This window comes from Lagenorhynchus albirostris, chromosome 5 (assembly GCF_949774975.1).
Source record: "Lagenorhynchus albirostris chromosome 5, mLagAlb1.1, whole genome shotgun sequence".
Taxonomy (NCBI): domain Eukaryota; kingdom Metazoa; phylum Chordata; class Mammalia; order Artiodactyla; family Delphinidae; genus Lagenorhynchus; species Lagenorhynchus albirostris.
This window is the reverse complement of record NC_083099.1, coordinates 18,459,103-18,475,132: the sequence shown is the minus strand read 5'-3', so window position 1 is coordinate 18,475,132 and position 16,030 is coordinate 18,459,103. Positions and strand designations below refer to the sequence as shown.

General features: G+C 39.4%; 1 protein-coding gene across 1 annotated transcript in view; it reads left to right on the top strand.

Annotated features, from left to right (window-relative positions):
• The first annotated feature begins 6,601 nt into the window (after window positions 1–6,601).
• CPA3 (carboxypeptidase A3) overlaps window positions 6,602–16,030 on the top strand; it is a 29,175-nt gene continuing 19,746 nt past the window's right edge. Inside the window, 4 exon segments of the mRNA XM_060149140.1 lie at window positions 6,602–6,617; window positions 6,620–6,685; window positions 6,788–6,840; window positions 9,597–9,721. Coding sequence (XP_060005123.1) covers window positions 6,602–6,617; window positions 6,620–6,685; window positions 6,788–6,840; window positions 9,597–9,721 — 260 coding nt within the window.

Below are 16,030 nucleotides of genomic sequence, written 5' to 3'. Positions count from 1 at the left end.
GACTGCAGACATGCACAGGTTATAGTGAGGTGCTGATGAGGAAGAAGACATGTAAGGGGAAATCCAGGACTGTAAAATGTGGTATAGGTGAAACGATCCAATCATGGTTTAGCTTTCATCTCGGCTCACTCAAGTTATTTTCTGAGCTGTGTACCACATGCCAAGCACTTTGCTAAGCAATTGAGGACAGAGCAATGAAAAAGAAAGAAAACATTTCTGCCCTCAATGGTTGTATAAGCCACTTGAGAAGATGGACATGAAACAAATAATTATTTAACTAATTATGTAATAATTAGTGATTTAATTTATATTACCTATCTGACGTAGAGGAGGAAGCTCTTCTCAGGAAGTGCTAAAGCCTGAAGAATGATTCCCAGTTAGCTCGAAGAAGGGAGCACCCCTTCCAGGCCCTGTAACTATGCAGAAGCTGTAAGAAGAAAGCAAGAGAGGGTGGAACTCAGAGAACTGAGGGAACACGGGCATGTGAAAGGGCCGAGGAGGGAGTTGGGGATCATATCAGGCAGGGTTAGAGGTCATGTTAAGGATTTGGAACAACTGATCTAAGAACAATGAGAAGCCTTAGGAGACGGATCCAAAAAAATATTGCTGCGATTTGTGCCACAGAGTGTCCTGCCTATGGTTTCCTCTAGGAGTTTTATAGTATCCGGTCTTACCTTTAGGTCTTTAAGCCATTTCGAGTTTATTTTTGTGTATGGTATTAGAGAATGTTCTAATTTCATTCTTTTACAAGTGGCTTTCCAGTTTTCCCAGCACCACTTACTGAAGAGACTGTCTTTTCTCCATTGTATATTCTTGCCTCTTTTGTCATAGATTAATAAGTAAAGGAAACCAAAGCAAAAATAAACAAATGGGACCTAATTAAATTTAAAAGCTTTTGCACAGCAAAGAAAACCATTGACAAAACAAAAAGGCAACCTACTGAATGGGAGAAGATATTTGCAAATGATTTGACTGATGAGGGGTTAATACCCGACTTATATAAACAGCTCATACAACTCAACATCAAAAAAATAAACAACCGGATTAAAAAATGGGCAGAAGAACTGAATAGACATTTTCCCAAAGGGAAAATGCAGATGGCCAACAGGCACATGAAAAGATGCTCTACATCACTAATCATCAGGGAAATGCAAATCAAAATAACAACGAGATATCACCTCACACCTGTCAGAATGGCTATCATCAAAAAGAACACAAATAACAAGTGCTGGTGAGGGTGTGGAGAAAAGGGAACCCTCCTACACTGTTGGTGGGAATGTAAATTGGCGCAGCCACTGTGGAAAACAGTATGGAAGTTTATCAAAAAACTGAAAGTGGAACTACCATATGACCCAGCAATTCCACTCCTGGGTATACATCCAAAAAAATATAAACACTAATTTTTTTTTTCTTTTTTTTTTGTGGTACGCGGGCCTCTCACTGTTGTGGCCTCTCCCGTTGTGGAGCACGGGCTCTGGACGCGCAGGCTCAGCGGCCATGGCTCACGGGCCCAGCCACTCCGCAGCATGTGAGATCTTCCCAGACCGGGGCATGAACCCGTGTCCCCTGCATCGGCAGGAGGATTCTCAACCACTGCGCCACCAGGGAAGCCCTAAACACTAATTTGAAATGATACATGCACCCCAATGTTCACAGCAGCATTATTTACAATTGCCAATATATGGAAGCAACATGTGTCCATCAACAGATGAATGGATGAAGAAGATGTGGTACATAGATACAATGGAATACTACTCATTCATAAAAAAGAATGAAATTTTGCCATTTGCAGCAACATGGATGGACTTAGAGGGCATTATGCTGAGTGAAATAAGTCAGACAGAGAAAGACAAATACTGTACAATATCATTATATATGGAATCTAAAAAATACAACAAACTAGTGAATAAAAAAAAAAAGTAGGCAGATTCACAGATATAGAGAACAAACTAGTGGTTACCAGTGGGGAGAGGGAATGTGGAAGGGGCAATATAGGGATAGGGGGAAAAAGGGGTTATTATGTGATTATATGAAATCAAGTGTGTGAAACTTCTGAAAACTGTAAAGTACTATAGAATTTAAAGAATCTTTCATTCAATTAAAAAAGAGCAATGAGAAGCCAATGGAGATGTAAAATTGTAAATGACATGATAACAGTTTGTTTTTTGTTTTTTTAAACACCAGTCAGGCTACGGTGTGGAAAGCAGACTGGAAGTGAAACAAGAAGGTACCAGGGACTTGTATGTCAAACATGACTTGAAGTTTTCCAGAATTAAAACTGAACGTGCTAGTAATGTTGGAGAGTACTGTACAAAGTTCAAATTTTAAAATATAATAATATGTATTTAGATTATAATTTGAGGGCATTGCTTACTTTAAAATCATAAAACAAAACATTACCTCATTGTTTTCCATGTAGATTCAAGGAAGAGAAGATTCCATATCTAGCATAATATGTTGAATTATCTATAACAGTGTTCCATTCAAAAACAGAATCCATTAACGTCACAATGATTTGTTTGGAAGCTGTCAAGCCAAAGAATGATTAATTGTCCACTAGATGGTAGCAGTGCAGCTGCTACAATTTGTCAGGCAACCGTCTTCAAAATAATTTAGTAATATATCATTTAAATAGGCACAGAAAAAAAGAGACCCTTGAGTGCCAAAAAAGAAATTCCCATAAATTCTTAAGCAGTATTGATGCTAATTTTAAAACTAGATGTAATTTAGCGAAATTATTGTTTCTCTCTCCCATTCTGTTGCTGGAGGTGTATCATTCAACCCAGTTCCACAGGACACTCCCTTACCCTACCTCTAGCAGGTGCCATCGACTTCTAACTAAGGGATGCTGTGGCCCAAAGTTCAGTGCTTTAAAACAGAAATTAGGAATATACAGGGGCTTTTCTAAAATTTCAAGGAATTTTTAAGAAGAATTAGAAATAGGAAAGCAAGTAAAATCCATGTACCTGAGATTTCCTGCACTGGAGACATTTTGGCTGTATCTCTTGCCAACTGAAAGTTAACAGCTAGCAGGCTAGCAGTGCCACTTGCCTGAGCTTCACCAAGAAAAAAGAGAAAAGAAGTTTCTGCTTTAGGCCTTCCTACTGCAATATAGTACTTTATGCCTTCCTGCCCGGCTGACCAGAGACTCTGCTGCCTTGCCAGGCCAGACATTGCCAAGCCTTGCCCACACAGGAGCCCCTGGCTGTGAGGGCACCTCTCTTCTCCCTTTCTTCGGCTAATTCCCACCATGAGAAGGACCTCGGACTGGCTCTAGGCTCCTTCAGTCCCTAACTCTCACCTCCCCAAAGCAGCAATTAACAAACAGCAGGGGCTCGGCCCCCTGGATCTTTCCTACCTCAAACAGTGTTGCTACAAAATAGCAAGACTGGTTTTCCAGTCTGGAATATGGGAGGTCTACATATCTAGAGTCACACCTCATGTGTTCACCTGCTTTGCCAGATAACCTATATGCATTGGTCAAAGAGAGAATTTCAGGAGTAGAAGGAAGACGGAGGAACCATGATAGTTAATGATTTGGGGGCCGAATGGGGTCTTGATGAGCCTTTTAGGTCATCTCATTTGAGCAGGTAGTCACTCCCCCTCTAGCCAGGTCTGACACTGCCTGAATCACTCACACACGTCTCTGTCCAGAAATGCCACCTTTCCTGCAACTAATAAAAGACAAGTTTCTCTGCAGCATTTTCCAGGGCAGTTTCATTTCAATGTTAAAAAATCCAATATCCGTAACTAAAGGCAACACATTTTTCTTTCAACATATCCTTTATGAGATATCTAAAGGTATTCCAGAAGTTTACTATATTTGATTTGAAGATAGAGAATTATTTGAAAGATTGTAGTAAATCACAAGAGAACTTTCACTTCCATTTTCTAGGATATTTCTTTCATAGTGATAATGTTTGAAAAATATGCAGAAAAGCATAGTTTAAAAAGTACAGTGGTATTTTTAACTGTGTCTAGACATACAAAAATCCTAGGAGTGCGAAGATCCAGAAAGATGGAAAATTACTGTCGTGTGAAGCATTCAACTTTAAATATTTTTAAAGAGATTAAATTAACCTATGAAACATCACACCATCTTACATAGTCCATCCTAAAATGATATGGTGTCTAACAACTATTCATCCTACTCCATACATATGCCAAGACCTTTCATAAATCTTGATTCAGTAATACAAGGTTTTACTGAACTATGCCTGCTAAGAAACCATACTTGTTCTGAGAAAGAGCTCCAAAATATTCTTGAAATCCACCTATTGTACTGTTTTTCAGAGGCTAAATAGATTGGGGAGGAGTGGGAGGTCTTAAAGCATCATATGTCTATGTCCTATTCCAGAAACAAGGAACTGTCAATATGCAACAGATATTAAGAAGTCAAAGATTATTTATCATCAAAGTCTTATCTTGAGAAATACCAGGATCCTTCAAACATTTACTTAGTTACCCAAATAAAAGTGTCCTTCCTAGCTGACCTGAAAAACAGACACACAAGCCTTCTCTATACAGTTTTAAAAGTAGTCACACAGAAAAAGGCTTTAACATAGAAAGTGTATCAGAATGCTAGAATTAAGAGTGACTTCTGTTTTCTTCCTTCAACTTTTCCATATTTTGCTAAATTATTTTCAATGGGCATTTATTACTTTTAGAATCCAAACAAAATTCCAAAAAGCAAAACTATAACTTAAAATTGTTTTTTCTTTAAGCAGTCCACATTAAAACAAATACAGAGAGAGACTTCGGCCTTACAGGACACAGCTACCACTTTAACCTACCACATGATACATGCTGATACTCATCAGTTCTGCAGCCTGACAGTGGCCAGCAAGTGTGTTTACAGAACTTGACAATTGTATTAACTGCTTAGAGGACACAGGCATGTTTTTTGTACCTACCATCCACCAAGTCCCTTACATATGCATCTCATTTAGCCCTCACAGCCACTTGTTAGAGTCCCATGCGCATCCCTATTTTACAGATGAGGAAACCAAGGCCTGGAATGACTAGGCAGCCTGCTCAAGGTAAAGTAGCTAGTGTCTGGGAGCCACGCTGAGGTTACGTTTGTCTAACTCCAAAGTCAAGTTCTTCCTTTTCCTCTGTACTCCTGCCAAGCGCCCCCTTATAATCAACAGAGCGAGAATTTGCCTTGGGATTTTCTAGTGCTGATAAGCTTGTCCAATGTCAAGAACATGAAGGAATTTGTAAACCCCTCCACTTCCTTACCTGCAGGGTTGCAGCAAGGGAACCCTCTTGGGGGACCCGTCACATTGCACATCTATCAGGTGGAGAGGAATGAAGCTATTGCTGCTATGCATATAACAGGGGCATCTCCCCAACAGCATTATTTTGATAATAAAAATATACAACTATGACTCTGAGAAGTTTCATGTATGACCATCTATACATGAAGAGATAGTTTTAAAGGAAATTCTAATAAGTTATCTGACTAAATTCACTCAGTATATTAGGTTACCTATAATTCTGGGTAAAAGTGTTGCCTTCTCCCAAATAATCCATAATTAACCGAGTTTTGTTCAAGATTAAAGACCTCCCCCCAAGACACTGTTTAAAATGGTTTATAAATGACTTTCAGTAATTCAACTTTCAAAAAGCATTTATTGGGCACCTACAGCATCTAGACCCTGAAGAGAGCAGCCCATGAACAAACATTTGAGCAACCATATTATCTTGCCCTCTAAATGTCCGCACGTTGCTTTACGAATAGGGGGTCCCCCTGAGGACAGAGGGAGGGAAAGGGGAAGGGAGTGGGGATGTGAGTAATTTAGCCATTTCTGTAATGTTTACTTCTTTACCAAGAGAGGTACCGAGAAACGGTGGCAAAAGTATAAAATCTAGACAGTGAACATATCAATGTTTTCCAGATTACTTACAGTACTTTTAGTATATTCAAAATAATTTGTAATCAAAAGTTCTTATCTTAACAATTTACAACGTAGCTTCAAAAACATCTGTTTTAGAGGGGTGGGAGAGGGAGGGGGGTGGGAGGGAGACGCAAGAGGGAAGAGATATGGGGATATATGTATACATATAGCTGATTCACTTTGTTATAAAGCAGAAACTAACACACCACTGTAAAGCAATTATACTCCAATAAAGATGTTAAAAAAAAAAAGTTTTGCTATTAAGGACCACCCATCAGGGTTCTGTGGCCAGATACCCAAATTCATCTCGGGTTCCAAGTGCAAATTTAAACTGATTCCTTCCATCCTTCAATTCAAGCATATGGTAGAGTAGTATTTTAGAACAAGGAACTGGGTTCAAATCTCATCATACTAGCTCTGCTTCCTTGGGCAAGTTATTTGCTAAACAAGGAATTTCCTCTCATCTCATCTGTAAAATGGGTATTCCCAACTGTAAAAGGTATATTAGTAGCATGGAATTCACCTGTCACCAAATGGGCATTTAGTATTAGTGTTGCCACCCTACTCCCCTCCCCAACTAGAAAATATGGTGGGGGGGGGCATTTTGTCCACCAGAACCCTAAGAGGAAATGAGTTGTTCCTCCAGATAAGAGCTGAGGCATAAAACTGGCAGAGGGGCTTGGGACAGACAAAGAAGAACCATGAGGTTCATCCTGCCTCTGGTTTGACCGCTATCACCCTTGCAATTGCTCCTGTCCGCTTTGACAGGAGAATCTTGCCGCCCTGTGTTCCAGACTCCATGTGGGAAGAGGATTATGAAACGCTTCTTCACAGTTTACATGTTTCATCTTTTGTATTCTTAAAGGGAGAAGGTGTTACATGTGAAGCCCAGGATGAAAAACAAGCAAACATCATAAAGGACTTGGCCAAAACCAACCAGGTAAAGCAAATAGAGGGGTTTTTTAAATCTTTTCTTTCTGTTCCCTAAAACCTGCTTCTTTTGTCTTTTATTTTCAATGCCCACGGAGCTACCAAAGACAAAGATAGGGGGAAGGGACAGGAGCTACTTGGATAATTGAGCCAGTTGCCAGTACTTCCCTTTGTTTTTACTTATTTTTCCCCAAATTACCACTTCTGTTTTCCCACCCAAAAGCTTTGCAAACAACAGCTTTTTCTAGGTGAAAGTGTGAAATAGGGAGATGTTCCTGACACCTTTATCACGGCCTCTTCTCCCTCCCTGCTGATAGCGCCTTGCCTGCTCCATTCTCCTCACTCCCACACTGATCTGTACCAGTGGCATAATGTTTGTCAAAATTATGATAACATCAAGGTACTGGTTACCTGATAACAGCAATGCACTGGTTGATAATATCAAGATGTGACCCTTTCCAAGAGCAGGTCCATGGTGAAAGAAAACTCTTAAAGTTAGGTCAGTCTTTTAAAATCCAGTGGGCTAAAGTTACCATTTTCTCAGTTACTCAGCTGCTCCTATGCACAAGACACACTGTGCCAGCCACCTTACATACATCGTTTCAAATTCTCCATCAGCCTTTCAATGTCAGTGTCAAAATGTAACTTGTTGAAAACAATAACTTAAGTTCAAAGACAGTAAATTAAATGACCAAGATGACATATCAAATTTAAAGCCAGAATGGAATCTGAGATCTAGTCAGATACCCCCTTATCTCCACATCAAATCAATCAAAAGTTCTGCCTGTACTCATTCCCAAATGGTTTTCAAATCCATACTCTCCTCTTCCTTCCTCTGTCCCTGCCAAATTCACGTCTGCCCTACCTTTTACAGGGACAATTTCAATAGACAATTACAGTTTGTCTCGTGTTCAGGGGTCTAGCCCTGCCTCCCACAAAGCCAAGTCCGCACGGCACCCTGCTTGCTCTCTCTAAAGCCGGACAACTGCATTCCTCCACTTGAAGCTTTTTAGTGAGAGGCAGCCTCGTCTGGAAAGAGCATGGTCTTCAGAGGTTCAAACCCCAGCTCTACCCTAGCTCTGTGTCCTTATACAAGTTACTTAACCTCTCTGGGACTCAACTGCCTCCTCTGTAAAGTGGGGATAACAGTCACACCTACTTTCTAACGTTGTTGTAAAGACTAAATGAGCTAATATTTGGGTAATGCTCAGAAGTGGGCCTGGCCGTAATAAGCACCATAGAAGCATCTTCTGTTGGGATCAGGGTGCTGTTCCAAGCACTTCATAATCTCCAACCTCTGCACTCCACCCTCTTTCTCACCCTTCAAGCACCATAAACACCAAAAACTCACCCACTTTGGCCCTACACACCTTTTCTCAGGAGGAATGCACTTCCCTCTTTACTTGGCTCACTGCTATCTATTCTTCAAGACCCAGCTCAGGCAGCACCTCCTGGAGGAAGTCCTTCTCTGTTCATCAACTCTCATGACCCAGTTCGGGTTGCCTGTCGTGCTCCTAGAACACTTGGTGCTTGCCTCTGGCATTGGTCAGCATGTTGGAAGTGCATACACGGCTCTGTCTCCCACACTGAACTTCTTGCTTCTCTTGTATTAACCTCTACAACCCTGGCACCCAGCTCTGGGCCTGGTGCTTAGTAAATGCTCATGGTGGTTCACAGAGCCCTAACTCTTGTACTACATTACCCTGTTGGAACAGAGAGATTGCTATTGTGATTAGATGGCCCTACCTTTACATCACACGTTACATCTCTCACATGTCTAATGCAGGCTGTAGCTTCCTGATCCAAATAAGCCAATAAATATTGGTTGGTTCACTGCAGCCCCCTATTGGCACATAACTAATTGACCTAGAGGTAGAGAGGAAGTCAATCACAAAACAGCCAGGTAGATTTAGACACGCCCGCAAGCTTGGCATGATGGGTAGAAAGTGAGCACTTTCTCTACATTTCCAAGGTTGGGAAATTATACTTCGTTGGGTTTCACAATTGAGTATGATTTTGAAGAACATGAATTGGAATCTTCTTAAATTACTTTAATCTGAATGCTATCTTTATAGTCCCATTCACCAAATTTCTGAAAGTCTCAGCTAGAGGAAGATGAAGAGAAGGGAATCAGGAGTTGCTAGATGCCTGCATGGCCCACATGTCACAGCTGTTTCACAATCTTCACAACACTCCCGATGGAGGACTGTTAGCCCCTTTTTTAGGGGCGAGGACTGAAACTCAAAGAGTTTTAGTAATTTGCCCAAGGACATAGTGCTAGAAAAATGACATGGCTAGAGATTATGCTTTCATTGGACACAAACTTTCCAGGAATTCCAGAGTTTATTGGGACATGTGGTTCTGAGGCCTGACTCAGGAGCAGGGGCAGGGGAGAGTGATGCCATATATTAGTCCACATTCCCAATTAGAGACAGATGCTGTGGCTAAATCAATTGTGAAACAACTCCAACTGGCCCCAAGATGGTAGAAGCAAACGGATTACCCAAAAGCTGCTCATTCTTTTTGCAAATGTATACGCTATGTCCTAAAAAAGTGATCAGTACAATAGTTTTTTTCCCACTCCCTAATATTCAACAATTCTTAAATACATTTGCAAAAATCTCATAGGTTTATTAAGAGTCCATACTTCAGTCACATTGAACCTCAAATTCCTTTCATTGTGTATGACACATAGTCATTTCTCAATAAGTATGTGTCGGGTGAGCAAATAAACAACTGCGACTAACACTGAACTCATCTGCACAGCTTGACTTCTGGTATTCAGACATCACCCACCATGTAGCTGCTAACATGACAGTGGATTTCCGAATTAGTGAAAAGGAATTCCAGTCCATTCAGGCTGCTTTCGATCAAAATAGAATGCACTATGAGTAAGTCCTATGCAAATATTCAAATGTGCTAGAGACTCAAAGTCTTGGAGTCTTGAAATTGAAAGGCAAGTGTAATTTTTAAATTGGGTGCCCCAAAATGAAAGCTCTATCTATGAGATAAAATTTATAGTTACTTCCAAACAGACTAGGGAGGCCTGCTTATAAAAGTGATGAGCTCAAAGTTGGCCACTCAACTTCTATCTTATGTTTGCTATGATCTGCAAGAACGACAATTACGATATCTGCCATCTCTAAAACTCAGCCCCTGGTAACGACAGAGTGCACGTGATCAGGCATGGACGGTTTGGTCACACTCGTCACCCCTGCCGGGTAATCAACCCAGAGCTCAGCACTACTAATGACTACCAGCACCACATTCTTGTATTTGAATTCTCCTGATACATAAAAGGAGACCCTAACAATGTTCATCCTTGAGTCAGAGATGTAGGAATGTAAAATACATAATAAATAAATAATTCTTTATGCAAGAAATTCTTCCCCAGAGAAAGCAAAAACAATGCAGTAAAATAAGACAAATCTAAGAGGAGAGAATTCTCGAATGGCCAAAGATGCAGAAATGAGTCGCTGTGGTCCCACAGAGAAATAAAAGGAAATTGGAACTTAGCACTAACCATGGGTCATGCAGTCTAGGCCCTGGGGCAACAAATAAGAAGGGAGCCCAGAGATGAATATCACAAATCAATATACAGTATAGAAAACAAAATGCCTTTTTATACTTTAAAGTATTTAGCAATTTGATGTACTGAGGGATCCTGTACTCCCCCAGCCCTTGTCATTCCAGTAGTCCCCTTTATTAAGAACCCCACCACTCAAAACTGCTAAACACCAGTTCTTTCTTTTTGACTTGCTATTTCATGCCTCTGCTACCTAACTTAGTGCTGTAACTCAAAAGGCCTTCTACTTCTGGCTCAGACAAAGATCCTATAATGTCATATGACAGAGCAGGATTTACTGCAGCTCATCATGACTTCATTGTATTTATTATATTGCTTCAATAGTCCTAGTAAATATAAATACTACTGAAATGAAGGAAACACATACATAGACAAGTAAACAAAAAATATTCCTGTCTGCGGCTTAATGGCTTAAAGTCACAGGCTATTATGTGTGATTGTTTTTATCACTGTCTTTGTTTTTGTTGTTGTTTCAAGAGGGCTGTAAAACAAATGTAGAAGTTAATATATGGGGAGAACATATTCAAAATTAATTTATACCAGCATTTAAACCTTTTTAATTAATATACTGATATATGTTTTTCTATGATTTTATAAATTGTACCATTAAAATTAGAAGTAGACAGTTTATAAATATACCTTCAAATCACAGAAATTAGTAGTGTGTTATGGACTGTATGCGTTTGCTAAGGTTGATATGATGTCTTGTTTCTTTCATCTAAAAGAAATCACCCCTCTACCCTATATACTCCCTGGTGACCGTGTCTCTTGAATCACTTCACAGCCAGACTTCTCAAATGTGTGCCTCAATTATTACAATCTTCACTTTACTTCATTAATATAAACCTGATCCAGATTCCTATGATCAACTAATTCTTACAAAGTATCTAGCCCAAGCTAAAATATATTTTAGTTGGCAAACTGTATAATTTGGTTTGAACAGCAGGGTAAAAATGAAGCAGTATGTTTCCTTAATATCCTGGTAATGTAGACAAGCAGCTAGTTGCTCAACACTGAGTGTCCACAGTGGAATAAATCACTGTCACAGAAGACACCCAGGCAGGGGGCTGCTATCTTTCCATTTTATCAAATAACTCACATCAGCCCTTTCTCCTCTTTGGTCCTCTCCTAGCCTGGAACAATTCTGACTCAAATAGAGGTCTAAATCCAGATCCTCGCGAGTACTGTGGTTTTCACTTTGCCTTATGCCAAATACTTCCTTGCTGTCTACATCAAGAGCCAAAGTGTTAAACTACCTATAAAAACTAGTTTTGGGCTTCCCTGGTGGCGCAGTGGTTGAGAGTCCGCCTGCCGATGCAGGGGACACGGGTTCGTGCCCCGGTCCGGGAAGATCCCACGTGCCGCGGAGCGGCTGGGCCCATGAGCCATGGCCGCTGAGCTTGCGCGTCTGGAGCCTGTGCTCCACAACGGGAGAAGCCACAACAGTGAGAGGCCCGCGCACCGCAAAAAAAAAAAAAGTTACAAAAAAAAAAAACTAGTTTTATCGGGGCTTTCCTGGTGGCGCAGTGGTTGAGAGTCTGCCTGCCGATGCAGGGGTGACGGGTTCGTGCCCCGGTCCGGGAGGATCCCACATGCCACGGGGCGGCTGGGCACGTGAGCCATGGCCGCTGAGCCTGCGCGTCCGGAGCCTGTGCTCCGCAACGGGAGAGGCCACAGCAGTGAGAGGCCCGCGTACCGCCAAAAAAAAAAAAAAAAAAACTAGTTTTATCTAATTAGAAGATGATTTCTAGAAATTGGTCCAAATTAGCCACAGTTGTGAGAAAGCCACATAATTAGATAGTTACCTTCCTCAGAAATATAAATATGTAAAGTGATCTGTGCAGACAAGAACTATTTAAAAGCTTGTCTCCAAGTACTAATTATATAGATAACTTTATCTGCATATTAATTACATGTGTTACGTGGTGTCAGTCAGTAACAGAAGAAGGTTCTAAGAACAGAAACATCTGGTTGGACCCAGACACCAGTCAGAATAAAACCACATTAAGAGGCTGGCTTGACACAATGATTTACTAAGACACGCTTCATTAGACAGTGCATATAAACCACTACTTAGTTGAAAGCAATCTGTGTGATTTTTTTTTTTAATTTTCAGAAAATTAAATTACCAAGACAGATTTTATTTTAAAGCAGCATATTTGCTCCCTTTCTTTCCCTTTACATTCTTACAAAATCACAAAAGGCCAAGCCTAAAAATCAAATAATATGTATATACTAACAAACCTGAACAGACTGGTTCAATAATATCTAAAAGAATGCACATCCCTTGAACTGAGCCTTAAAGGACAGACACCATATTTAGAATCAGCAGTTGAAAACCCTAGTGTTTTTATTAATTTTTCTACATTTTAGATATTCGTATTTTAGATACATTTTAGATTATCTCTTCTTTGATCAAAAGTTAAAATTAGAAAATAAAGAGTTGTTAATGAAAGGTAATTCAGGAAACAACTAATATAACAGTAAAACTCAAATGATACAATTAAGTAAAATCTTATTAAGACCCACATAAGATTATGTGAGAAATGTGGAAGAGATCTATACCAAACTGATCATCAACACTTCATATTAATGTCTAATTACCTAATAATGTTCAGTCAGATAAAAATCCATATTCCAAGTATATGCATGGTCCTATCAAATAAGTATTTCAATCAAATAAATCATTCTAGTGTTTCATCCTATTCATTTTTCCTTCTGCTCCACATTTTTATATATTCCTTACCCAAGAATAAAATGGGTATTGTTAATACCTGATACAAATGTCAAAGAGATGTTGGTCATGGTGGAAAGCAGAAGAGTGTGGTAGATAAGAATGTAGATTCTGGAGTGAAGGTGCCTGAATCTAGTCCCATTTAAGCCATGCATTAGGTATTCAACATTGACAGTGCATTTAACATCTCTCCATCTCATTTTCTTCATCTTTAAAATGATGTTTCATAGGGGTTTCATGAAGATTGGCTGGGACCATATAATGTTCTTTGGCTGGTTCCTTTACTACTTTTATTAATGCAAGTGGAGGAAAGACCACTTATACATGTGCTTACATGAGCATGTGCACACACATGCGCACACACTGTGCAACAGGGGATAACTAGAGACTATCATCAGCTGCACCTTTTCCCTCCTACTGAATAAATTAGTGCCTTAAAGTTTATTACCCAACACAGAGGTATGCCTCAAATGCTGGGGGAAATCCATGTTGATAAGTGCCAAGTATGATACAAAGTAACCCAATTAGGGAGTTACTGGAGACAAATGAGATCCTGTAGAAACCTGAAATCATGCTTTTTGAGTAGACCCTATCCTGCAGGAATGTGGGCATGGGGGAAACACAGTCCAGACCAGCTTATAAGACACCATAACAATGACTCTGCCTCCCTGAAACATCCTTCCCCACTACAGTTACACACACACACACACACACACACACACACACACCCCGAAGCTCATGGCAGTCACATATACTGGCACACAGTTCTCCACTCCTTCCTTTTTGTTATGGAAGTACACTTGAGTACAATATTATATTCGTTTCAGGTGGATACCATAGTGATTCAGTATTTTTACAGAAGACACTCCATTAAAAGTTACTATAAAATAATGGTTATAATTCCCTGTTCTGTACAATATATTCTTGCTGCTTATCTATTCTTATGTATAGTAGTTTGCATCTCTTAATCCCATACCCCTATCTTTTCCCTCTCCACATCCCTCTCCCCACTATTTTGTTTTCTAAATCTGTGAGTCTGTTTCTGTTTTGCTATATATATATATTTGCTTGCTTTATTTTTTTAGATTCCACAAATAAGTGATATCATACAGTACTTCTCTTTCTCTGTTTGACTTATTTCACTAAGCATAATATTCTCTAGGTCCATCCATGTTGCTGCAAATGGCAGAATTTCATTCTTTTTTATGGCTGAGTAATAGTCCATTGTATATGTATGTGTGTGTGTGTGTGTGTACACACACACACACCACATATTCTTTATCCATTTGTCTGTTGATGGACACCTGGGTTGCTTCCATATCTTGGCTATTGTAAATAGTGTTGCTATGAACATTCAGGTGCATGTATCTTTTCAAATTAGTGTTTTTGTTTTTTCTGGATATATACCCAGGAGTGGAATTGCTGGATCATATGGTAGTTTTATTTTCAGTTTTTTGAGGAACCTCCATACTGTTTTCCATAGTGAGGCTGCACCAATTTACATTCCCATCAACAGTGTAGGAGGGTTTCCTTTCCTCCACATCCTCGCCAACATTTGTTATTTGTAGACTTTCTGATGATGGCCATTCTGACAAGTGTGAGGTGATATCTCGTTGTTGTGATTTGCATTTCTCTAATAACTAGCAATGTTGAGCATCTTTTTCATGTGCCTGTTAGCCATCCATGTCTTCTTTGAAAAAATGTCTTTTCAGGTCTTCTGTCCAATTTCTGATTGGGTTGTTTTTTTTTTATAATTGAGTTGTATGAGCTGTTTATACATTTTGGGTATTAACCCCCTGTCGGTCATATGATTTGCAAATATTTTCTCCCATTCAGTAGGTTGTCTTTTTGTTTTCTCGATGGTTTCCTTTGCTGTGCAAAAGTTTTTAAGTTTAATTAGGTCCCATTTGTTTATTTTTGCTTCTTTTACCTAAGGAGACAGATCCAAAAAAATATTGCTACAATTTACGTCAACGACTGTTCTTCCTATGTTCGCTTGTACGATTTTTATGGTTTCAGGTCTTATATTTAGATCATTAATCCATTTTGAATTTATTTTTGTATATAGAGTGAGGAAATGTTCTAATCTCACTATTTTAGATGTATCTGTCCTGTTTTCCCAGAACCACTTATTGAAGAGACGAGAATGTCTCTTCAATATATTCTTCCCTCCTTTCATATATTCTTCCCTCCTTTGTCACAGATTAATGACCATAGGTACATATATTTATTCCTGGGGTCTCTATTCTGTTCTATTGATCTATGTGTCTGTTTTTGTGCCAGTACTCTACTGTTTTGATTACTGTAGCTTTGTAGTATAGTCTGAAGTCAGAGAGAGTGATACCTCCAGCTAACCGAATCCAACAATATATATAAAGGATCATACACCATGATCAAGTGGGATTTATTCCAGGGATGCAAGGATGGTTCAATATTCACAAATCAATCAATATGATATACCACATTAACAAAAGGAAGAATAAAAAATCACATGATCATCTCAATAGATGCAGAAAAAGCATCTGACAAAATTCAACATCCATTCATGATAAAACTTCTCATCAAAGTAGGTATAAAGGGAATATATCTCAACATAAAAGCCATTTATTACAAATCCAAGCTTGGGTTCAAGCTAGGTGAAAAGCTGAAAGCCCTTCCTCTAAATTGAGGAACAAGACACAGATGTCCACTCTTGCCACTTCTATTTAACATAGTATTGGAAGTCCTAGCCACAGCAATCACACAAGAGTAAGAAATAAAAGTCATCCAAAGTGGAAGGGAAGAGGTAAAATTATCACTATTTGCAGATGACAAGATACTTTACATAGAAAACCCTAAAGTCTCTATCCAAAAACTATTAGAACTAATAAATGAATTCAA